Source organism: Lytechinus pictus, chromosome 3, assembly GCF_037042905.1.
Source record: "Lytechinus pictus isolate F3 Inbred chromosome 3, Lp3.0, whole genome shotgun sequence".
NCBI lineage: Eukaryota > Metazoa > Echinodermata > Echinoidea > Temnopleuroida > Toxopneustidae > Lytechinus > Lytechinus pictus.
This window is the reverse complement of record NC_087247.1, coordinates 10,681,539-10,708,081: the sequence shown is the minus strand read 5'-3', so window position 1 is coordinate 10,708,081 and position 26,543 is coordinate 10,681,539. Positions and strand designations below refer to the sequence as shown.

General features: G+C 36.7%; 1 protein-coding gene across 8 annotated transcripts in view; it reads left to right on the top strand.

Moving 5' to 3' along the window:
* The window catches only part of LOC129257844 (leucine-rich repeat serine/threonine-protein kinase 2-like), a 126,747-nt gene that overhangs the window by 10,673 nt on the left and 89,531 nt on the right, over positions 1 to 26,543 (top strand). For all 8 annotated transcript variants that reach the window (XM_064096353.1, XM_064096361.1, XM_064096360.1 and 5 more), the window contains exons 3-22: positions 1,437 to 1,528; positions 4,449 to 4,528; positions 6,537 to 6,625; positions 7,010 to 7,138; positions 12,127 to 12,258; positions 13,526 to 13,651; positions 14,402 to 14,521; positions 15,819 to 15,928; positions 16,417 to 16,493; positions 17,188 to 17,303; positions 18,050 to 18,179; positions 18,884 to 19,038; positions 19,897 to 20,025; positions 20,908 to 20,988; positions 22,425 to 22,570; positions 22,879 to 22,996; positions 23,658 to 23,758; positions 24,645 to 24,764; positions 25,445 to 25,544; positions 25,901 to 26,005. In XM_064096353.1, coding sequence (XP_063952423.1) covers positions 1,437 to 1,528; positions 4,449 to 4,528; positions 6,537 to 6,625; positions 7,010 to 7,138; positions 12,127 to 12,258; positions 13,526 to 13,651; positions 14,402 to 14,521; positions 15,819 to 15,928; positions 16,417 to 16,493; positions 17,188 to 17,303; positions 18,050 to 18,179; positions 18,884 to 19,038; positions 19,897 to 20,025; positions 20,908 to 20,988; positions 22,425 to 22,570; positions 22,879 to 22,996; positions 23,658 to 23,758; positions 24,645 to 24,764; positions 25,445 to 25,544; positions 25,901 to 26,005 — 2,256 coding nt within the window. The remainder of the gene's footprint in view (positions 1 to 1,436; positions 1,529 to 4,448; positions 4,529 to 6,536; positions 6,626 to 7,009; positions 7,139 to 12,126; positions 12,259 to 13,525; positions 13,652 to 14,401; positions 14,522 to 15,818; positions 15,929 to 16,416; positions 16,494 to 17,187; positions 17,304 to 18,049; positions 18,180 to 18,883; positions 19,039 to 19,896; positions 20,026 to 20,907; positions 20,989 to 22,424; positions 22,571 to 22,878; positions 22,997 to 23,657; positions 23,759 to 24,644; positions 24,765 to 25,444; positions 25,545 to 25,900; positions 26,006 to 26,543) is intronic.

The window sequence follows — 26,543 nt, the reverse complement described above, 5'->3', positions numbered from 1 at the left end:
ACCAAGACTTAATGTGCTTCGTTCTAGATACAAGTGACTTCCGTTCATGTAGATCATCAAAAAGGCCCTTGCAGGTGTTCAACAGTTCTTTTTATGAAATATTGCTGAATAGTAAACGATGAAATATTGTGAAAGTCGTGTGCAGAGAAGAAAGTAAAGGAAGGAAGGAAAAGCTATCACCGCGGTGAGGATTTAGGAGTGTTTCCTTTCACACCTACACTGTAGATTATTAGAGTCTGAGTAAAAAGTAGCGGTTGGTGTAACACGATAGCGTTCTGCTTTTGTCTACCTGTAAGCTTCAAGGATGTTAGAAATGGGATTTTCTCACAGTTTTGGGGGCTTATGTAGCAGTGTTGGTTTAATACCTCTTTAGGCAGTTGAGTAAACTTTGACATGTGCTCTAGAACTCATTCCTGATGGATGGGAAATACTTGGTGTCCATACAGCCAGCCACCAGAGAAACGTGTCTGTTTGATTTCATGCGCGTTTCCCTCAGAGCAGCCTCGCCGTTATTAAGCAGGATTTATTCCGCACAGGATGAGGGATTTATTCTATACTTTGATTCTTTTCCTGTTTTTAATCCTTGGTCGATGTATGTTGTGTCGAGAATACCAGGCAGAGTATGTACTCCGATTGAAGCCTTGTCATCATGTGGGACCTCATAGTTCAAGGATCCAATGATTCTTCTCGTGCTGTGAAGTGAAACACTTTGAAAGAAATTGTTGGACAACATGGACAATTGATCACATGTTTACCAATATGAGATGACATTCTTTTGTAAACATCATCACGTTATTTTACACTCTGAAACGCTTGATAGTCTTCTATGGTTGTTGTTGTTGTATGCTGCTGTAGGAGGACATGAAGGGCTCTGAACCTTATTCTTTTGTCCTGTGGATTTTATCTTCCATAGGGTTTTATCATCCAACCATGGTGCTGTGAACACACCATTTCATTTCAATGAGTTTACCAGTGGTGCGAAAAAATTATCAGCTGTGGAAAATTGGTGAATGACTATTTGCTTCGGACTCTGACTTAAACAATCGTTCTATCGGCGTCCATTGAATATAACAAAACATATGAGCTCATGACCACATCAGACTCTGCACTTTTAGGTCGACTTTCCATAAGTCGAACAACGTTTCACTCGAAGCATTCTTACTTCAGACCAAACATGCAAAGCATGTGGTATTAACATCTTACGAGTTACACATTTTCAAATTCGAAAGAATTTCTGTGGCTTTTAGAGATTCGACTTAGGCAGCGTCACCTGTTGATTGAATTCTAGGCAATATGCATTAAACCTTTGATACCATCATCTTGTCTCAGCGGGTGTATAATTTACTTTACCTTCCTCAAACGTTACCATTGCGTTGATAGTATGTCTACTCTATTTACGATGGATTTTGCTACTTTATCAACCGAAATCCCTCCAGATGCTGTGGCGTCGACCCTGCAGGAGTACCATGCCCATGCCCAGGTACTGCAAGTGATGGATCAGCACACATACAATGCAGATATACAAGAGGTAAGCTTGAATATTTTCTTGTTTAAAGTCCATCCCAACAAAAAGTTGATTTGAATAATCTGTAAAAAAATCTGTAAAAAATGAAATATTGTACAATTCAAACAATAAAAAACAAAATAAATAGTGAGTGAGGGACATCATCGACTGTCTCATTTGCATGTCACTGAGTTGTGCATATATCACTGTTTTGTGAAAAATAAGTGAAACTTTAAAATGTCATAACTTTCTTATTTTACATCCGATATTGATGAAATTTTTAGCATTAATGCTAGTTTGATTTTTCTCTGTTTATTCAAATCAACATTTTTCTGGGGTGGACTTGACCTTTAATAATGTAACAGTTAAAGATTAAGTGATGATCAATGTAATTGTTTTCTTCTTCCTCTGTTTCCCCTCCACCTTATCTTTATCAAGTTATAGAACTACTTCTTCTTTGTTGTTGTCATCATCATCATGATCACTGCCACTTCATGCCATCATCTTTTTCTTCATAGAGGCCATTTTTTTTAAATGTATGAATTTAGATTTGTAGTGCCTGGCAGTAACAACTGGTGGTTTAAAACCTCGATCACAAGAATCCGTATTAAAAATTACAATAACTTAACAGGCTCTAAAATACCTAATTATTATTTTCACACCACCCCAAAAGGTACCCTTCAGGGGAAAGTTCTCAAAGTTACTAGCATGTGCACTATGGTGTCATAAGCAGGCAAGACGCAAGATTAAAAATCGCTAGCTCACCAGTTAACAGCCACCTGGCGCCCGCACCCAGCTTCACGCTGGGCCAAGAAAGTTCCTGTAATTTGCTCTCACACTGCCGAAATACCTGCGAACTTGGAAAAAATCCCAGGAAAATTTTGACAAGTATCTACTATATTTTCTTTCGGGGATATTATGCGTGATTTGCTTTCACACTGCCAAAATTACCTGGTATTTTCTGATCGGGGTAGATCAGGGCAAATTCCCCAATCTGAAAATACCTGGAACTAAAAAAAATTGAGATGTCTGAAATCACCTTGGCATATTGATTTGTACACCATTTGAAGTCCATCTAGTTTATTTCTATTTTCATATTTCTTATGAAAAATAACGACTATAAACAATTTGTCACCATATCATACAATAATTTCATTGGGGGGGGGGGAATGAAAGCTAGGATTCTGCCATTATGATAACTTTAGAGCAATAAAACCTGCAGGTGCATCCAGGGCCCCGTCTTACGAAGAGTTAAGATTGATTCATTCAATTGTAACTCTATGAAAATCCATCAGTGTCATAATTTTTTCTACAGGAAATTTGCAAAATGTCCTTTGTAAACAAAGGAGATCACACCAAATTGTCAAGAAATCAATGAATTTATGGATATACATTCATATCTAGATTTTTTAAAAACAAACATGCATTTTAAATGTTGACTTTGCTGGCTGTCCATAGTTGCGATTGATTGGATCAATCGCCACTCTTTGTAAGACAGGCCCCTTGAATGTGATTTGAAGATAGTGAATTCCAGTTTGTAATATTCTACCAATACTTCCTTATGCAACTTCATCATATTACAGTTTTCAGGGCAATATTGTGAGATACATGCATATTTGATGTTTCATTCTGAGCGATGTTCAGCCGTAGCAAGGGCTCAGTCTTAGCAAGTTTTTCTTTCCTTTTCAGCAGGAAATTCCATGGCAGTCCAAACTTGTGTGTAATTTGCAGAGTCTTTCCTAAATTAATTGCAACCATGTGTTTAAATCGTCAGCCAGACCAGTCAAGGAAGTACTCATGTGTTAGGAAGGAAGTTCGCTTGAACTTCTAGCTTATGCTTTACGTACGGTACTTGATCCACAAACTAAGTTTACAGTTTTAATCTTTTATACCTTAAAAGTACTTCGTGCATGTATCATTAGTTTTAATATGGAGTTTGCTTGTTGCTTGGTGTTGTTTCTAGAACCGATGTTCCCCAACCTCTTTTCTCCAATTGAATTCTGATTTCTTTTCCTACAAAAAATGTTAAAACACGGGTAACTGTTAACTAAAATAAAACTGGATTTCTTTAAGAGATCTTTGATACAGAACCTGTAAGTTAAATGATCAAGTTGCTCCTTTAAACCACTGAGCTGCACATTTTTAATAATTTGAGGGCATGGATGGTCAACCAGCCCTGAAGGCTTTCGAGGTTGCATCTCATCTGGAGGCCTGGCATGACAGGTTTAATAAAGGTTTACATCATCGTAAGGGACTCCACCCTTCTCAAGCCATACTTCACCTCCATTTGCTGGACAACACACAGGGGCAGTGTGGCTGCAAATGCCTTGTGTCTTGTTGCTATGTCAGGGAAATACTGATATACTTTTATTGAGCTTGCTGGGATTACCTCCATTGCTTTGTGGATGTTGATACACCGAGGCCATCATCTACCATGTTTGGACTGCAATATTCATGGATGTACATGTGTTGCTGTTGGTGGTCTTGAAGAAGTTGTAGGTGTATTGCTGCCTCGTGTTTGAGGATTAATTCCGTTCGTAGCCATGAAGTTATTTTTGTGTCTGATAGAGATAAGTCAAATAGCCTTATAAGTATAGGAAAAAAGAGAGCAATTTAGACTTGATGTTTTAAATGTTTGAATATCATGCCCAATTTAACAATCCAGAATTCAGAAACTTTGAGAAAGTGATTAAAACATTATTTGAAAAATACCAAAATATCAAAATTTAGTATAAAGTGCACTTGAATATTGTGGATTCATCAAGTGCTTCAATTGATTTTTAAAATGAATAGATGTTAGATTTCAATTTGATATGGATATCTGTATCAAAAATGATATGACACTTGTACAATAAAGTACTCAGATTAATATCAAGGCCTCGAATAAAGGGGGAAATATTGGATTTTTTTGAAATTACATTTTTGTTTTTTTTTCCTCTACCAGGCTGGTTGTACTGCTCTAGCAGCTATGATGCAAGTTAGTGATAAACTCAAGGATCTTGTCCACAAGAAAAACATCCACAGGTATGAGTACAGACATACATGTATGCATGGTCAAAATGGGAACTCATATTGTAGGAGTGAAAATGTTACAATTATTGTCATATTTCACAGTATTTCATCTAATCTATGGGGATAATATTCTTTAATATATAAAAAAAAACATTCTGCCAAGGATTGCTGTTCAGATACTACAAGTGTATACTGTGACAAAAATAGCACAAATTGTTGGGCTGAATGTTCATGCCACCTTGCTCATGCATTTCTGTGAGCAGTGTATGCGAGTCTTGGCAGAATCTAGTCAATATCATAACATTTTGTTGATTCCAAAGTCTTACAATCGATATTTCATTGCATTTAATACCAAAAGTCCAGTATTATGAAATTGTGGTAATGTTTTAATGAAATTTTGCTGAAAACACTTGACGACGGCCAATATTGTTTAGGGTAAACTTTAAATTCACCTGTTAGTATTTGGTGGAAAACTCAATTAATCTGCATCATATTAAACTCAACATGCGATAATGCATTGATGTATTTGTACAGCTGACGTTAGACACTACACCTGCACTTGATGTGAGAGATTATAGAAGCTACTTGAACACATTTATGGTTTCCATTTCACATTAACTTGAGAGCCTGTATTAAAAGCGATAGGCCTATACTGTCGTAAAACAACAGTCACGTAATGTGTAATTGCTGAGATATGTTTTTATGGTTAACCACATTTCCTTGATAGCCTTTACTAGAAATTCATCGGTGTGTGGAAAGTGATATTAAACTACAATTGCTCAGAATTTATCCAGATTTAACTTATCTTACATGTATGTTTGTTTATGTATGTAATTATTATAAATCATCTTGTATCTTTGTGGTCCAGATTTTCTTTTGAAATCATGATACAGACCATACCACTTAATGTGTAAATTGCATCAAAATTTCATATTACATGCTTATTTTATTCTCCTTTTTTTATGTCATTCCATCGATCACCTCCCTTAATTTCTCTTTTAAAAATTCCTCTCTATTATTTTTCTGGCATTCTTATGTACCCTTTCCATGTTTCTTTCTGCATCAAATTCCTTATAATTCCACTGTTTAAATCATTCTCTATATTTTGGGATCTTCTTTTCCCTCTGTTTTCCCCTTGTTTAATTTGGTTTTCCTTCCCTCTTCTTTCTCTTCTTTTGCTTTCTTGTATTTCTTTGATCTCTGGCTCCTCTCCTTTCTTTTCCTTTTTTTTTTGTTCTGTGTTCAAACTGCATACATATCGTTCTGCCATTGCCCCTTATCTTTATACTCTTCATATCCCCCTCTCCCCCTTTCTCTCTCTTTGTCTTTATGTTTGTGTTCCTGTTTCTCGCTTTCTCTGTTGTGTTCCTGTTTCTGTTTCTGTTTCTCGCTTTCTCTGTTTCTGTCTGTGTCTTTGGCTCTGTCTCTCTTTGACTGTCTTTTTGTCTTGTCTTTCTTTCTGTTGATCTGTATGTCTGCTTCTCTCTGTTATGTTTCTGTTTGTGTCTTTATATATATGTCTCTCTCTGACTGTCTTTTTTGTCTTGTCTTTCTTTCTGTTGATCTGTCTTCTGCTTATTTCTGTCTCTGTTTCTGTGTGTGTCTTTGTCTCCGTCTCTCTTTGACTGTTTTTTTGTCTTGTCTTTCTTTCTGTTGATCTGTCTGTCTGTTTCTCTCTGTCTCTGTTTCTGTCTGTGTATTTGTATATATGTGTCTCTCTGACTGTCTTTTTGTCTTGTCTTTCTTTCTGCTAATATGTCTGTCTGTTTCTCTTTGTCTCTGTTTCTGTCTTTGTCTATGTCTCTCTCCGACTGTCTGTTTGTCTTGTCTTTCTTTCTTTTGATCTGTCTGTTTCTGTTTTTGTCTCTGTTTTTGTCTGTGCCTTTGTCTATGTCTCTCTCTGACTGTCTTTTTGTCTTGTCTTTCTTTCTGCTGATTGTCTGCCTGTGTATCTCTGGATCTGCCTTTCTGTGTCTCTTTGTCTCTCTCTCTCTCTCATTCTATCTTTGTCATCATACAGCCAAGTGTTAGATATCATGGGTCAGCACAAGGACGATCCCAAGGTCCAAGCATCTGCTATGAAAACCATTGCCTTTTTGGCCATGGCAGGTAGGTAGAATCAAGATCCATTCACTTCAATACATATTATACTGATCCAGGTTACATAAAACTTAGCAATCAATCGTTGGACTTAGTTTTATGATCGATTCAACAGAATTGTCAATGCTATCATCGCAGATATCAGTCCCACAACCAGTCGCTAACCATTATGTTTCAGAGCTCTTGAAATGCAGAAATATTTGTGGTACAGGTAACTAATTTTTTTTTTCGATTTTGCGGAAAACAAAATTTTTCAAACTTGCAAAAAATATTTGCAGTTTCTTGTTTTTTATTAGTGAACTTGAACTTTAACTAAGGTTCTTCACAGAGAAATTGTTCTCAATATTAATAGTTCTTTATTATTTTGCTTGTTAACCCTATTTTTTTTTATAGAAGACACATGCATGGCCATGTTGGAAGAGGATGTGATAGGAGCCATTTTAGAAGCCATGAAAGTGTTCCCAGGTGACGCTCCGGTTCAGAAGAATGCTTGTAATGCCCTCAAGCAGTTGCTCACAGATGGTAAGTTACTGTGCAGGGAGTGGAATAGGTGTATGCATTGTGTGTGTGGGGGGGTGGGATGCAAGCCTGATTGGACCTGATAATGTGATTGATAAGATGTCTTTGATAAGTAATGATATTAAAGTACATTATCAGTGTCTTTAATGTTCTTGTTTATGGATGGTAAGCTAATCACAGGGAGTGGTGAATGTGTATGCATTGTGTCTTTGCAAGCTTGATTGAACCTTATGATGTGTTATACTGAGGTTCTTTAGGCCGCTGAAACTCGATGTTGAGTTTCCCGTCGCCCGCCCGCGTTATTAAATTTGGCCCACGGTTGAAAATCAAATTCTGAAAATAATTCATTATTTTACTATTTTGACATAGATCTAGATTCAAAACTAATATAAAACATTTAATTATATAAGATTTTCAGTCACACAATTACTTGTATATCTTGTAAATACCTGTAAATCTTTTCTTTCTTTCTTTTTTCTTGTGAATGGAATGACGCTGCATGCTCAACCATAGTCAAACTTGTAGAATCAACCCAGCCATGGCCATGCAACAATGCGCCCGCGCTCCAGCAAGTATGCACGAAGATTTATGTGGCCAGTGTTTTGAACAAATCACGCATGCAACAGCGATAGTACGCATGTACGTACATGTACAGTACGTGTACGGTGCAGGCAGAATCTCAATATGATCTGATCGCCGAGCAAGGACACGGACAAGGCCAAGGGCCTTGGATTTTTAATATTTGACGATGTTCTTGTCAGTGACTATTCAAAATCATCAAAATGGCAACACCCTGTTGCCATACACGATCACCTTAACATTGGTCAGACGGAAACTTTTTGTGACATTTTTAGGGCGATCCTCGCGAAGGAAAACTCATGTAGATGAGAATGCAAAAATGAATCGGTGTTATGTGTTAATATGTGACGTATCCCCTACCACTACCAAGCCACCTTGGATCTACAATTATGAAACAGAAATACAATCCACTCCATTTCAAACATAACTCAAATAAAGATACAATTTATAAACAGTGTATATGTTGAGATATTACATATTTATTGAGTGTATTGCAGAAAATGTCCAAATTAACAAATAAAAGTGCGTTAAAAGGTTACAAAAGGTCAAACTTTCATCTTCTGGAAAATAATGAATAATGAAATCGGTTACTCATTATGAGCTGGAAAAAATGGGACGGGAAACTCAACATCGAGTTTCATTGGCCTTATCAGTGCCTTCAGTGTTATTGGTTATATAAGCTCATCCCAGGGAGTGGTGAATGTGTTTGCATTGTGTGTGTGTGGGTGTGTGTGCAAGCCTGATTGGACCTTATGATGTGTTATACTGAGGTTCATTATCAGTGCCTTCAGTGTTATTGGTTATAGATGGTAAGCTTATCCCATGGAGTGGTGAATGTGTTTGCATTGTGTGTGTGTGGGTGTGTGTGCAAGCCTGATTGGACCTTATGATGTGTTATACTGAGGTTCATTATCAGTGCCTTTAGTGTTATTGGTTATAGATGGTAAGCTTATCCCAGGGAGTGGTGAATGTGCATGCATTGTGTGTGTGTTCAAGCTTGATTGAACCCAATCATATTGATATATCACTGTATTAAAGTGATTGAGGGAACAAAATAAATGTCTTCAGTGTTCTGCCATAATTAATGCTTTGATGATACAGTTCTTACCATGGAGTGGAGAAGTGTTTGCATTGTATGTGTGCAAGCCTAATTGAACCTGATGATACATGTAAAGTGATTTTACTGTAGGTACATAATCAAAATCTTACAGTGTTATGCAATTATGCAATAATGTAGACACATAGAAACTTTCTCCCAGGGAGTGAAAAGTTTATGAGGCTTAAGACGGTAAGATAAAAAAATGAATTATTCTGGATATTATTGTAGATGTAATTGCTATAAAACACTTGCATTTAACTCTGATAGTCAAAATTAAAGTTTTAGAGGATAAGAAGAATTACATTTTGGTCCTATATCATTCAGCCTTTACAAGAGAGTGTAAAAGTGGTGTCAGATCACAGCATGGAGTTTTATTGTTATATTTAACCACAGTTTGACATTCTCATTGTAAATCTATTTGGGCCTGTAAATTTCTCTTTTGTATTAATTTGGGGGTGAGTGATTTAATACTTGTAGCTGCATTCGTTAATTGAATGGTTTGCATGCACTTTTATGCAAAAGGAAGACCTTGTAGTGATGTCACAATAAAATAGTTGAAAAGAAAACATGATTATAGAAATTGTGCTATTTTCCTGTCTACTTTGTTACTTATTGGCTTTAAGTAGTACACTGTCATTATGATACATGTAGATGGCACGGTGTGTATGTATTGTATTATTAAACTTTCAAAGACTTTGTAATAGTTTTGATCATGACAATTGAAATAGATCATAAAAATATAAGCTATAATTTCATTTTTAGGTGCACTTGTTGAAGGCTATCCTTCTCATCCTCCCTGATCAAGTCTCATTTTCACTATCAGAGTTAAATGACAATGTTTCAGAACTATCATATCTTCTACAATATCCATATATTCTTTATTTTTATCTTGCCCTCTTACCTTTTAACTGTTCACTCCTTGGAGAGAAACTTATATATCATCTGTGTGAATTATTGCATAACACTTAAGATGTTCATTATGCTTTGTAATGCTGATTAAGAATAAAATGAAAATGAAATAAAATATTTCATGAAGGACTAGTTCCGTTCCAATAAAAACATTTTTGTGCCCAATTTCCTTCTTGGTCTAATTTTGGCATCAAACTTTTCATTGCCGACAAATCAGTCAAAGTACATGTACATGTAATTGCAGTATTTATAGATTTTCAAGTGTCATTTTCAACAGTAATTGTCCTGTGAATTGTTATTAGGGATTAGGAAATGTCAAGAAGTTTTTAACTGACCTTGGACTTTGGAGCAATGTGGGAGTGTGTTTGGAGAAAATTGTTTTTGAGCGACCTTGTTTCTGTCGTCGCAATCAGTGGCGTACCTAGGATTTTCCACAGGGGGGGCAAAACCGTCCGCCAAAAAATTTGACAAGCAAAAAAAAAAAAAAAAAAAAAAAAAAAAGGTCTTCAGGCTCTTCAGGGGGGGGGGGCAATAAAGGTCTTCAAAGCTTGTCAGGGGGGGGGGGGCAAAAAAGGTATTTCAAGCTCGTCAGGGGGGGCAGGGATACTTCCTTTGCATGGGTTGTGGCTCGTCAGGGGGGGCAGATTCATAAAACTTATTGTAATAACACATTTGTAATATGCTACTGAAATCCTTCAATCTGATTGGCTGATAGTAAAACTAGTAGAGAAATTGTGCATTTATTATCATAACAAATCTTTATAAGACGGGACCGTTGTAGTATTGAAATAATCATGCCGAAGCCATTTTGAATAGCATCAGCTTCTGTCCTAAACCATACAATTTGTGCATGTGCATTTATTTTTATTTATATCCAATAGAATGATACCAAATTTGCCACTTTCTCATAATGTTTGTTTCACAAACTTGTTGCAAAGAACCAAAGGGATTCCAGTATCCATCCAAATTCCCCCCCGCCCCAATTTTATGTTAATACTCATAGTCAGAATATATTTTCTAGTTATTTTATCTAAAGGTACACTTTATGTGTGTATTAAAGACAATTGTGCAGCACATGTAATGTACCTATTACAGACCCCTTCTGAGACTATACATCTTGAATGACCAATTCACATTTCATGTACTTTTAAAGTATAAAATACAAATTGCATGAACACGTCCTGTCTGTGCATGCAGTGTGGTGAATTTCCTCTTTTTTTTATCCCACTTTGTTCAGAACTTTATCTGGGGTCTATTTTTGGTTCCATGACATTTGCTCCGGCGACAATTGCTCAACTGTAAATTCCACACACTAACGGAATTACCAACTGCAACCCTTGATCTATTACACACTATACCCTACTAGTATCCTAAACCTAACATAAAACCCTATTGCAATCCTAACCCTATATCTTAGACGAAACAAAGCCCAGAGCAATTGTCGCTGGAGCAATTGTTGTGTCACCCCATTTTCCCACCGTTACCAATATTCCACTCCTGTCTCTTTCTTTCATTCCTTTGCCCTCATTCTTTCTGTCTCTTACCTGCTCCTCTTGCTTTCTCTCCTCACGTGTGAGTATTTGTTTCTCTCTATCTCTATCTCTGTCTGTCTGTTTCTCTCTCTTTCTCAGTAATTTTGTCACTGTCTCTCAGTACATCACATAATTCCATTTCTTGAGAAAACCTGGTTCCGTACTCTCTCTCAATGCTACATACTGTATATTACATGTACATGTAGATCAAGCTCATTCCCCTAGAGGTATGACGTATTGCAACCCTGGACTCGTCGAGGCGTGCTGTCTTTAGATCTTGTCATATGTCACTTGTTCGTTAAACCGTATTATGATCTCATAACCAATATTAAAGGAAGAAACCAGGGGTCCCGTTTCATAAAGGACTTGCAGTGATGGTGACTTTGCCATCATGGTAACTACCTTGGTAACAGGTCTCAGCAGCCAATCAGAATCAACCTATGATGTTTTACTATAATGTCAAAGATAACATAATTGTTAATAGTCTTTATGAACTGTGCCCTTGAGATCATATGCAGCATAGACGTTACCTTGTGTATTCCTTCATGAATTGAGAATAATTATCTCACATTGGGGATGGTTTTATTACCATCATATGTTTGTTGATTAGATGAGATAATGTAAAATCTATTTATTTAGATTTTTTTTTTAATTGTGAAACAAGGTACATGTATATAAGGTTGTACGATGAATTGGTGTATAGAGTCCAATTGTCAATTTCTACATGTGAAGATATGTACATGTATTGTTATTTATCATGTTACATTGTAACCTTGTTATTAATGATAAACATATTCTATCAACTCCTTTCAATTCAGAATAGAATTTAATATGTGATTAATACTTATTTATTTTTAATTTTTCTTTCTTAGAATTTGATCGTCAGGTTGAGTTTGTTGACAAGGGCAAGCATAGATTGATAACGGCAGCCGTCCATTTCCATTGCGAAAACCATGTAGTACTGGAGGAGGCATTCTGGCTCCTTGCTATACTAGCCATCCCTGGTGAGGACGAATTGGATTGTTCTAGAATTTTATTATTACATGTATTTTTCACATATAAAGATTTAAAGCCAATATGCAGTAGCCATTTTGAACAGAACCAGTTTAAAGACCTACATGTACATAAAACTACTCATCGCGTTCCTGGGTTTCTACATGTATGTAGGCTATTATTTGCCCATGGGATGAAATGATTGAAATTTTTCAGGTATTACAAAAAAATGTATGTGATGTGTTTTTGAAATCATAATTCCTGTATTTATTTTCCCTGCCCATTATACAGGGTATAATATTATTATAATAATATATAATATGTATATTATGTAATTTTTAAATGTTGTGCAGACAGGTGGCTTATCATTGTTATCACCGTCTCCATTATCATCATCATCCTAATCATCATTGTCGTCGCCATCATCATCATCATTATCTCCATAATCATCACCATCATCATCATCATCGTCGTCATCATCCCCCCATCATCATCATCATCATCATCATCATCATCACCATCACCATTATCATCATCGCCCCCACCATTAAATAATTATTACCATCAATATCACCACCATCATCGTGTCGGTCCGAGCAATAGAAAATGGTGCTAGCTACTAAACAGCGCACTCAAACTCTCATCATCATTATCACCGTCACATTTGTGTACATACCACAATATTTGCCAGAAAGCAAAATGGATACATTATGGTTCCAACCATTCTTTCTTTTTTTGTTTAATAAAGATCCAATGGCCATTTTCATTTTTACAACTAAAAATGGCCATGTATTTCTGGTTGGTTGTTGGAAAGATTATGTATCCTACATGTTGATCATCATCATCATCATCATCATCATCATCGTCGTCATTCATCACCGTCGTTATTCATCTTGGAACAGTAGTGTACGCAGGATTTTTGAAAGGGGGGGTTTCTGGTTGAATGAAAATTTTGACAAGCAAAAAAAAAGAAGAAAAAAAAGGGTTTTCACGGTTTCAAAAAAAATCTGAGGGGGGGTTTGAACCCCTGTAACCCCCTCCCCCTGCGTACGCGCCTGTCTTGACATGTATTTGAAATACCCTCTGTTAATTCTATCTGTGTGCATTATCTTGTAAATTGCCCTTGTTGAAATCCAGAATAAAATGATAATGATGATAAATATCACGTCATCATTGCATAAATTATGACTGCTATCATCATTATCTCATTTACCAACAGTCACTATCAGCATCATTACGTGATTATCTCACTTAAGTCCCTTTTTGTCTTCTTCATAGAGGAGTGCTATGATGTCCTACTCCAAGAGACCCATAAGGATATCATAGCGGCCATTAAGAGGTTCCCAGATGCCGTAGGAGTGCAGACGGCTTGCTGTGCCCTCATTGAGGCTTTAGCTCAAACAGGTAGAGTATTATTTATTTATTTATTTATTATCAATTCGGCAATTACAATAAACAATAAAATTTCAACAAAATATGAATAAAAGCAGAGCCGTAGATGGGTACATGTAGCTTAGCTGCCTGGGTATGGGAAAAGCTAACTTGATAACTGTGACCCGAGGGTCTCCCTCCCCGACCAAGCTACATGTACCCAGAATTGGTCTGTAATAATAATAATTGATAGAACATTAAAAGGAAGATAAACAACTAATTAATTTAAAGCAGAGAAAATAAATATAGACATGATTGATAGTGTGGGTTGTGTAAATTGGTGGTATACCTGGTGAGAACCAAAGGTTAATTATTCTGCAGAAAATGTTATGTTAAGGATACCATAGCAGCCATTAACGTTTCCTAATACACTGTAGGAGTACAGACAGCTTGTTGTCCTTTCATTGAGATATATATGGCTCAAACAAGTAGGGTATTATGTAATCAGTGAGTATCAAACGGGGGCCCTATTGCATAAAAGTTTATGGTAACTTTGCCGTCCAATGGTAACTACCATGGTAACCATGATCAACAGCCAATCAAAATGAAGGATTCCATGCAAGTTACCAATACCATTATGGTAACTTTTGTGCAATGGGCCATAGGGCAAGGGTGTTGAATTTGCAGAAAATGTTGTGTTAAGGATACCATAGCTGCCACTAAGAGGTTCTTACATGAAGTCATTATGTATACCTTTCACCTTTGACCTTTTTCAACCAACAGAGGACAGCCAGCAGCTCTTTGTGCTGAACGATGTCTCGGATCTCCTCATTGATGCCTTACGAAGGTTCTCGGAGAACGCCCGGTACCTGACGATATGCCTTAGTGTCATGGACAGACTAGGTAAGGATGCAGTCATGATGAAGAAGTGATGGATGAAAATCTGATCACAATCCTGTTTTCTCGAAACAATGCTATCATAAACTTCCATTCGGATTGGATAACTGTTGCATGCGCATTTTGTTTATAACACCAGGAACCAATAAGAGTGATTGTTCTATATTTGCAATTTATCGCAAGCCTTTATGTTACAGGGGTCCTGACTGGTCTTTGGAATCCGCCTGCTTTCCTATCTAGACTTGCTTTGTGGTTTCATTGTGTTAGTCTGTTTTTAGAGGGGAATGAAACCTTTGGAACAAATAGGCTTGTGCGGAAACAGAAAAATCAAAGAATAATGAGAAAGTTACGAGCATTTGAATATTGCAATCACTAATGCTATGGAGATCCTCCCATTGGCAATGCGACAAAGGTGTGTGATGACACATGTGAACAACTTTCCCTCTGATGGACTATAAAACACTCCCAAAATTCCTACTTTTTGCTCTTTGTTATATTGATACAATCTTTTTTTCCATAATTTATTCTCAGAAAATCTGGATTACAAGCCCTCCTATAAAAAGAATACATGATCTACTGAAAAAATGTGATAAAAGAGGTAGTTTATGTGGAAATATATACAAAAGTAAATGAGAAAGTTGTTCACATGTGACATCACACATCTTTGTCACATTGCTAATGAGAGGATCTACTGTACATTAAAATAAATGTAATGATCTGAACTTCAAATGCTCATAGCTTTCTTATTATTTATTCAATTTTTCTCACACTTTTGTTGATATGTTTCTTTGATTTTTATATTTTCGCACAAGCTACAGGGTTCCCAGCCCATCAGGGAAATCATGGAAAATTATTTTACTTTTTTCCAGTCATGGAAAAATCAGGGAATTCGATAAAAAATACCTCAAATCAGGGGGAAATGCCTCAAATGAGGGACAAAATCAGGGAATTTTGATCAAACCAAAAGCCGAAAGCACGGTGTAGTCAGTCACACTCTGTTATATTTTGTTGCATATCAAAACCAAATCCATTGAATGACTTGTTATGGTGGTACTAATTAGTGTTACATTATATTTTTATACTGAAAATACATGTAATTCACTGAAACAACTTAGAAAACATGCAAAACTGGGAATGGGTTTAAATAATTATCAGGGGATTTTTAAACTTCATCAGGGAAAAATCAGGGAAATATCAGGGAATTTTGTTTTTTTGAAAAGCTGGGAACCCTGAGTTATCTTGTTCCAAATGTTTCATTTGCCTTTAAGCTATTATTGATTCTCTTTTTTCATCTCTTGAACAGCGGAGGCCATCTTCACAGCCCCAAAGTGGTTAGATAGGATGCTGAATGATAACTGGATGAATGAAACTTTTATGGCGCTGACTAAACATCAGGATTCACCACCTTGCCTGGTGAGTTGATAACAATTGTGAAATTGATGGTGATAATGGTGATGATTGATGATGATGGTGGTGGTGATAATGGTGATGATGATGATGATGATGATGATGATGATGATGATGATTGATGATGATGATGATGATGATAATGATGATGATGGTGATAATGGTGATGATGATGATGATGATTGTGGTGGGTATGATGATGATAATGGTGATGATGATGATGATGGTGGTGATGGTGATGATGATGATGATGGTGGTGATGGTGATGATGATGATGGTGATGATGATGGTGGTGATGATGATGATGGTGGTGATGGTGATGATGATGATGATAATGATGGTGATAGTGATGATTGTATTGGGAAGATGATATTGATAAAAGTCCAACTACATGTATTATTTGAGTAAAAAACATATCACATTACATTCAAATGTTCTTTGTTTCCATGTTAGCATTTACCCTTTTTTTTCTTATTGTTCATTAATTTTTGTAGGAAAATGCTCTGAGGGCATTGACAACTCTGGTCAGTTATAGACCCGGCATGCTTGTCGAAATGATCACAGAAGAAAGGTGAGTGTGATAGTTCTGTTGTTGAATTCATGCAAGAGATTACTTAAAGAATGAGGCAAAATTGATTCATACACTGGTAATCTGAATGACCTTTTCCCCCTTCATTTCAGAACCATCATTTTGGAATCTTTATCTACTCTCATTTAGAGATTTAGTGGAAGAAACATTGCAAAGATCATTAAAAAAAAATGCTAACGAGCCATCCCTTTCTTATGCAAGGATGTCGTATCTTGACCGAATCCTGACAAATTTTTTTCTGCTGATTTTTCTTCTAATCTATACATGAACTGTCATATTTTATAGTTGAAATAACGAAGAAAACTTAATTTTTATTATCATGTATTTGAATTTAATTGATTTTATTTAGACAAGCAAGAAAAAAAAATTATCGGGAAAGACAATAGAGGATAAAGCAACCTGTAGGCCCTACAAGGGTGCTTCCCATAATTAAAACTAAACAGAATAAATGTAATATATATATTACTAAACTTAAAACCTGTACATGTGCCTGATTGGCTTGAAAAATATCAGAAAATTTAGCATATATTATTAGAGGCACAGAGGCATTCTGCACTACTTGAGTATTATGTTAGTTAGATATCATGATTTATTTTTTTTGGGGGGAATGGCACTACAGATTGATACATGTAGTTCTGTATTATGTAATTCTTTTTTTGTGTGGATTTTCTTTCAGTGCAAGTATGGCTGTAGATAGCGCAGTACTGATGAGTCTTAGACTTCATTCCAAGAACAGTAAAATCATCTTTGAGATGGCCTGTGATGCCATCCAAGCACTTGCTGAAAACTCGGGTAATATATTTACTTTTACTTGGATGGGACATAATAAGAGGGATAAATGCAACCCCACACCTCATTGTTACTGTCCATTCCCTTTTATTTCACCACATATTTTTTAGGAAGGAGCTGCCAAAGCTGTTGTACATTCGAGTTCTCACTTTAGTATAATTTCTTCTGTACATGTCCTGTATCCAAGCACATGCTTTGATCCAGCTGAGGCTTGGCAGCTTGTCATTGTTCAAAACTCATCTGCACCCGACAAAGGAAATTTGATTGGTGGGGTCAAAAATCTGTTTATCACTTGGCGGGGTTGGGCTCAATTACATTCCAAATACATTTCTAATTCCAATGAAAAGTTATTGTCAAGTTGATTATAATCTTGTCTTTTGCTGGCTTAAGCAGGTTTTTTTTAATATTAATTAGAAGCTGGTAAGTAGCTGGATCATCTCTGGAATTTTATTAGGAATGTATTTGGAATGTAATTGAGCCCAACCCTGTCTGTTGGTCGGTTGGATTGGTTCGCCCAAGCCACTAACTTGTCTCTATGGTGTAGTGGTTACGGCACCGGCTTTCTATGCTCGGGGCCTCACCAAAGTTTTTAAAAAGGAGGATAGCTCTGGGCAACCTTGATAAAAGCCACACCTTCCATTCTCCATTCCCATTTTAATATTTCACAATGTATTTTCAAAATAAATATTTACATATGTACATCAGACACCTGATATTAGATGATATATTGTTATAATTTATCTTATCAGATACCATGCAAAGGAGTCTGGTTGAGAAGGGAGTTCTGATTGATATTAAGTCAGGAATGCTGACGTATTCTCGGAGCCATGAATGTCAAGCTGCTGCCAGCAGAGCCATCCGAGGACTATGTCTTATTGTGTAAGTTTGATATACCTTTAACAGGGCTCGACATTAGCAGTGGCCCGGGCAACCAAACAGAGTTTGGCCACCAACATTCTGTAAAAGAAAACACTTGGTGGCTCGGTTGGGCTACCACAGTTTTGATAAATTGTAATATTTTCTTTTGTCCAGGGCCACTAAATTTGCTTTGCGGGCCACCCAATATATGAAATGGACGATTTTGGTGGACCGATTGGGCCACCAAGAAAAAATTTTAGTGTGGAGCCTTGCCTTTGATCATCCTAATGATAAATGTCAATCTAAGAAAAGTTCTAAGGAATAGTTCAAGTACATGTAAGCCATGACATATGGGAGTTTTAAAACCAGGCATGTTGACATATTAAAGAAGTCATGAAAAATGATAGTGATGATAATGATAATGATGAAAGCCCTGTATGTGTAAACTTAACGTTGATTGTAAAATATCCTTTTTTCTATTAAGAATAAGTTCTATGACATTTATTTCAATTCAATTCGATTTGCATTTATTTCATTTTCCCTTAAACTATGCATAACACAAGCACAGGTAAAAATGAAAATGACACTGGGAACTGCACGAATAAAGCCAAGAGGCCTTGTACAAGTGCAGTTCCCACAATATTGACCAAAACTTACTCTACGTGTTTAACATATAAAGTAATCATCAATGATGACATTGAAATTTGTTAAAATTCTGCACCCAGCGAGGACCGAGACGATTCCATTCACGTAGAGAACAAACAGGCTGTGACTGAAGCAGGAATACATACCTTACTCTTTGATGCTATTAGGGGATGCTCGGACAATGCAGACGTGCTCCTGGACATCGTCAACACCATCACATGTCTTGCTGATATGGGTCAGTACTAAATTGAAATAACATTTCTGGTATCCCAATGGAGAAATTCCATCGGATATAGTTATTATGATCTTATGATTATTATTCATCAGCCCATGCAATATGGCATGTTATACAACACATGGATAGATCCTTGACAGCTGATTGGATGAAAGCGTGTCACATGACAATTCAGAGGAATCAGCTATAGCACGCTAAGATATGCTAGCCGTGCTATAGTCGACTATTGCACGCTCATGCTATAGTCGACTATAGCACGCTGAAGTAAATGAGCCAGCACTGCAAGATCCCTGGGCACACTGAACCCATGGACATGCCCCGTACACGTTAAGTGAATTAGCGGCATACGCGCGTAATCACGTTTTCGTATCTCTGACTGATGTACATGTAAGTAGCACTGCACATACACGTTGCTAAGCTGAACACAATGCGCGTACGTACGTTGCTAAGCAAATTATTCCCAGGGTACGGCTTCGTACCTTCTGGATTTCCTTCTGGGTTTTATGGACTTCGTTCACAAATTGGACTTCATGGATCTATCTATGACTTTATGGATCTATGTTGAAAGTACTTGACTCTCCTGGGATTACTGGAGTAAATCTACTCGACGCTCATTTTTATAGTGTTTAGAGATATCTGATAAAGTGTAGATGTTACGCACTATTTATTCATATATTGGAGTGCACAGCTAAATATTGACCAGAAGTACATACATACATACATGTACTGATGAGGTCAATTGACAAATTCATGAATTACAATGTAATTACAATGTAAATAATGAAAAATTTAATTACAATATTTTATAGAATATATTCAAGTATAATTTTATTATTATCGTTTCGCCTTAATTTGCAGATGTTGTGAAGCATCAGTGTATGGTCGAAGGCATCCATGAGGTCATCCTAGAAGGAATGGAACAATACCAAGACGACCCTAACATCCAGGAACTCTTCCTAGAAACAATGGTAGTCCTCTCTTCAGCAGGTAAATCTTTTGGAGCATAAAATTGAAATGAGAGTATGAAAACTTGGTTTAAGAATGATTTCCTGTGAGTTTGGATTGACTAATGCGTAAATGGTAATGATAATAATAAAATAACATTTTTCTGAGACACTTTATATGGATGTGTGGAAGCATGCAGGTGGGCTAACCAACCTAAAAAAAAAAACCCACAACAAATCAAATCGTAGTAAAAATAAAAAATAGGTGTACTCTACATTTGTCACCCAAACTACTTGGCCTGAATTCACAAAGGTTTTTTTTTAAACCATCGGTTGAACCAATTGTTTATACAGATTTCCTGTATAAATTACGCTTATATACTCCGTCTATTAAAAAATGTCCAATGTTAATGCCCGCTTTTATCCATGCTATTTTATTCATGAGTCCACTGTTTGAATTAATGAGTCCACTCTTCAAACAGTGGACTCATGAATAAAATAGCGTACTTAACCACGGCAACAGGCGTCAATTTCGGGCAGTGTGACAAAAGCGTGCATCAACATTGGACAGTTTTTAATATACATGTACACAGTAAATGAGCGTAATTTATGCAGGATATCTGCATAAACAATGGGTTCAACCGATGGGTTTTAAAACCACCTTTGTGAATTCGGGCCCTTAACTCTAGCATTGAGCATAAGTCTCATATTACTTTTTGTCAGAAAGACAGTTTTCACATGTCATAGAAAAGTACAATATTCTTAAATGATGTGCATACCAAAATCATACAGCTTGCAGTGCTCACATTATGTTGGGGCTCCCTCAAACAGTGTTAAAAGTTGTAATTGGCACTGTTCTCCAGTATTCCTACATTGCTCCTACCATAAACTAACCCCATGTGTTAATTTTCTGCCCAACTTTCAGAGGGAATGATTGACATTCTTGTTGATGCTGGGATTCTCTCGCTCACTGTTGAAGTGATGGAGAAGTACAGTCAAATTGAAGGTAAGTTTCGTGTTGACCTATAGGTTTTAATGTGGAGGAGGCGTGGTCTAGTAGTATACAAGTAGCGAATAGGCATGAGTGCGATGGTGCGAGATTTCGCATGAGGTGAAAGGAAGATGCTCTATTCATCGAGGCGTTAGCACGAATAAGAATATTCGCTATTTGTGTTGTACAATGCCTCAGGGTTTAGCGAAAATATGAAAAACAAGTTTTTCCTTGCAGTAATCTATGTAAAGGGAGCAAAAATATTGAAAGCGAAAAGCAAAATCCCACAAGTGCACATGACCTTGGGCAGCATTGTGCATTTATCCAGCAGGCTTATACGCGTATTGCACCTTAATTATTACTGAGCGCAATGAATTAAATCGTATTGTGACGTCATCTCCTAAAGCCGTGCAACGGTACATTTTGGATGGTACCTCTTGTTTGCAACGGTACAAATGTTTGACATTCAGTCTCCCAATCGCTTGCGTACAACAAGCTAAGTAGGCGTTGTACAATTCTGACTCTTGCCTTGTAAACAGAGGGTCGTGCGTTCGAATCCAACCGCGGTCTGGCGTCCTTTGGCAAGACGTTAATCCACACTGCCACTCTCAACCCAGGTGCTAAATGGGTACCCGGTAGGTTGTGGAAGTCATTGTAGCTTGTCCAGTACTGTGTGCGCCTTACACGGCGACTGACTGGAATACTCCCCAGAATGCGGGAATGACTGATTGAATCCAATGACTGGGGTAATAATATATCTGTAAAGCGCTTAGCCACGTCTTTCCGATGTATTAAGCGCTATACAAAAGCGGATTATTATTATTATAATTATTATTAATTAATACCATAATTGAGTTACTATGCAATACATGTGAAATGGGATCAAAATGAAACTGATCAAACTTTTGTAAGGGCACTTCAGCATTGCACCAAACTTAAAATGCAGCTGGTACGGGGACAATTAATTTCACTCGGTGTTTAGATGTCAATAATTTGATCTGGATATTTTTTATAAACTCAGAATAGGTTTTGGAGCGAGGGAAGGCCTCGAACACCAATCACTAGCAGTGTGGGAGACCAGCTTCTTAGCTGATTTCAGCTATTTTCTCTAATTTTAAATCTTAATTTCAGCTTTTTGTGTACATGTACTTTGTACGTACAAATCTAAGTTTCTGTGATTTCGTTTTTTTTTTTTTTTCATGTTATTTTTGGTCAATCTCATACTCAAAATACAAGTGTGAATAGTGATCTGAGATTGTTTATATGAATGATTTTTGATAGATTGTTTTAAATTCATAAAGAATGGACCTTGCATGCAACACTGCATGCAAAGTTTTGGCGCCCTCTATGTTCATTTGGAAATGCTTTACGGATGGGAAGCTGATGAGTTTAGAAAAGAGTCATATCTCTATATTGCCCTGATGCATTAAATAAAAAAATTCATTTCATAGCTATCCAAGAGAATGGCACCATCTTGCTACAGACCATTGTGAACAAGAAGAAGTCTATTTGTGATGACAGGCTAGCCGAGAAGATTGCCAAGGCCATCATTAGCTCAATGAAGAAGTTCAGAAAAGCTCCTTCAATTCTGGCAGAGGTAAGACGGCTAGTTCCTATATATAGGCTATGCATTGCTTCAGATTTTAGTAATTCTTAAAATATAGACTATTATCATAAATCGTTTATGATAATACACTCAACATTGCATAAGTCAAATAATTGTCTGTGATGACCATTTTTTTTCAAATCATCTTCTCATATTGTACTATTTTTAACCCCTCATATGTCAAAGTCTTAGCTTACTTCTCGAGTCCCAACCGATTCAACTTTTGCAAGGTTGATTGTACTTCAAAATGTGATATAATTTGCTTGGTTTGATCTATATGTTTTTTTTATTGTTTGCAGAGTTGTGTTGCCATGCAGTTCTTAGCAGACATCTCTCAAGAGGTCACAAAGACTCTGGTCAATTACAATGCACACGAAGAGCTCTTCCATATCTTAGAGGCTTACAAAGATGACGATAGTAAGATATTAGTCTGTCTCATGCGCTTTTTATTTTTACATGGTATAGGCAACCTCCAATTGTATATTAAGTACTACATGTATTTGAACTTCTACATTTTAGTGATTGGTAATTAATTACTAGAATTGGGTCTATTTTGTTTTGCCAATAAAAATTAGATATTTATTGAGAACATTTTTATTTGTAATTTCAAATTTCTCCCTCCACTACTTTTACTGTCTGCCCTGTATAATGATTACAAAGCATTGTATAATTATCTAATCAGTGATTTCTTAAGCAACTGTGTTAATTCATCAATATCCTTGCATTGTTTTATTGAGAGCAAATTTTGTTAACGAAAAATCACAGAAAAGATATCTGATGAAATTGATAATAACAAAACTACTGTTAATGATATAGGTTATTTACATTACACACATATCCACCATGTTAGGTGCTCAAGGCACTTCTGTGTTGCCCCGACTACGCTCTGCTACCGATTCTGGTGCTAACAGCTATTTGAGCAATTACATACATGTATTCAGGGCATGCTTACTATTGGGGCTACTTTGAGCTTTCAATAACAAATTACATCATATGGGAGGTGTATGAGCCAGTGGCAATTGGCGACAGCGGCACGAATAGATGATTTTTTATTATTTTTTTTTTGTCATCTACACAGCTCTTGTGAACCTGGTTTGTGAGTGTCTGTATATCCTATGCTGCAAGTGGGAGTTCACAGATCAGATGCTACTCTGGGCATGCAAGAAAAATCTCATGAAGGTTAGCAGATAGAAAAGATTTTACACAATTACATAATGTGCTGTAGGGATGTAAACTGAAAAAAAAATGAAATCCATATTTTATTGTTCGAAATGAATCTGAAATAGAAATATTCATTTTGCCCAATCGATTGTAGGCCCGGCAGGCACTGTGCAGTGAAAGATCGACGTTGCTATATCCCTTAAATCGTTTGAACGCCAAACAGGGTAGCAGCAACTCCCATCTTTTAATGTCTTTCGGTCTGACGTGGCCGTGGCTTGAACTCCCGATTTCCCGGTTGTGAGGTTTCCCAGGTAGGACATTAAGTGGAGGCAAGATTAGAGGAGAGTCACCACCTTTGCACGTTAAGAACCCACTGCACTATTCGTATAAGAGTAGGGGGAAACCCCGGTGTAGTGGTCCACCTGCACTCCCCCAATCAGTTATATCGGGAGGAGAGACCTGCGGGTCACAGTGAGTCAGTTCGCTTTTCACCTCCCAGGCACAGGTGACGGCGAATGAATAACAATGATAATACTAATAGATATAAAAAACAAGTACCGGGTAGTTAATGGGTTAATTACCATGTAGATGTAGTACTCCTTTATGAATACATGTCTTTGGAGCGTTTTGGCCCAGTGGATTAGTCTCTGGACTCTGAAACAGAGGGTCGTGGGTTCAAATCCCATTTATCCACATTGTGCTGCACTCAACCCAGGTGAGGTGAATGGGTACCTGGCATGAATTTATTCCTTAAAATGAACTGAGTGCTTGAAGGCTGCTTGAGCTACAGCCAGGGTAAATAATATCCAATTCCTTCTGAAGCACATAGAGACGTTATTCATAATGTGATATGTGCTATACAAGAACTGTCTATTATTATTTATTTGTCTTTTTCTTCTTATAGGGAGTAGAGGTTCTGGTTGAGTTAGGTGCTGATGTCAACGCTGGTGAGGGTTATGAAACACCTATGTGCTTTGCTTGTGAGAACAACAATGTAGATATGGTCAAGCAATTACTCAAACAGGTAAGATTTCTATTTTTTATCATTGGCCTATATTTATTCATTTATTTATTGCTTATTTATTTATTTATTTATCTGTCTATCTATCTATCTATCTATCTATCTATCTATCTATCTATCTATCTATCTATCTATCTATCTATCTATCTATCTATCTATCTATCTATCTATCTATCTATCTATCTATCTATCTATCTATCTATCTATCTATCTATCTATCTATCTATCTATCTATTTATCTTATCTTATCTTTCTATCTATCTATTTATCTATCTATCTATTCATCCATCCGTCCATCCATCCATCTATCTATCTATTCATCCATCCATCCATCTATCTATCTATTTATTTGGTATTTATTCATTCATTCATTCATTTGTTTATTCACCTATTTCATTATTATTTTATTTATTTATTTATTTATCATTATTTTTATTTATTTATTTATTTATTATTATTTTTTTTTTGGGGGGTGTTGTCTTTATCTTTATGGCTGCACAATTTCCATATTTGGATACATACTAGTCAATGCTTGTAATTTGTAGATTTTGTTTTATACATGTACATGTATGTTTGTAGCTTGTTTACATACTGTTCAAGAAAACAGTGGTTAAATAAAGTGACCATATTTTATAGACCATACATGTATGGTGTAATCGTTTTCTTTTTCCTGTTTTCCACAGGGCATCAGCGACTTGCACACACCACTCAGTCTTAGCTTGAAGTTGAAACACCATCACATTATCGGACTGCTTCTCTATCAGATGGGATATGATAGACAAGGTATTTTATATATATATATATACAGTATATACCAAATTTTGAAAAAGTATAGCAGGGAAATATTTATCCAAGTTGGATAGGAAATTATTACTTTATCCAGGGGCAAAGTCTTCAAGGGGGGAAAGTACTGTAGTATTGCCAGTTCAACCGAGGATGAATAAATCCCTTTACAAAATAGGTTTAAGGATGTAGCCTATAATGAGTGTGTACATGCAAGTCACCTGTTCATGCCTTAATCCTACGCAACCTCCCAGCCCTGCCTTTTCTGTGCAGCACTATGCATTTTTGAAGTATCATCTCCCCCAGAGCACGTACAAAACTGGAGACACCATCTGAAGTATGCTTTCTATTTTCAGCTGGATCCTTGACCTGGAGTAGTCTTGGCCTAGCGAGTTTGAACCCTGAGTGGCTGTACAAAGTTTTCCTCGATGAGGAACCTCCAGACCCCGACAGTGCAAATGGTGAGCATCAACTCAAAATCTCTATTCGCTATACGCTGTTTCCATTAAGCCCCTTTCACAATTGGTGGTGCGACTGCTTACAACCGTTGCGATTCTGTGCAACATATATTGTGACCAAATGATCGCAAACGATCGCACAAGCAATTGTGAAAGCCCCTTTACATGTATGTACTACATGGAAAAAGTTTTGATACTTTATGCTGTGTTGAATCGGTCATTTGGAGCTTTTATCTTGCATGTGAAACTGAAATGAATAAAATAAAAACCTGGACCCTGCAACAACACCAACCAAAGCAATGCCTAACAATAGGACTGACTGATTTTATGATCACTTGCTAAATTATTGTATGGGGATAATTACTTTTGTCTACCTTCGATTTGATCCAGTCCATGTTCTCTTGTTCCTTCGAATAAAACTCATATTCTCCATTTGATCCACCTTTTCTCTTCTATCATGATCATCATCATCATCACCGCCATCATCATCATCACCATTGCCACCACCACCACCATCATTATCATCCTCATCATCATTATC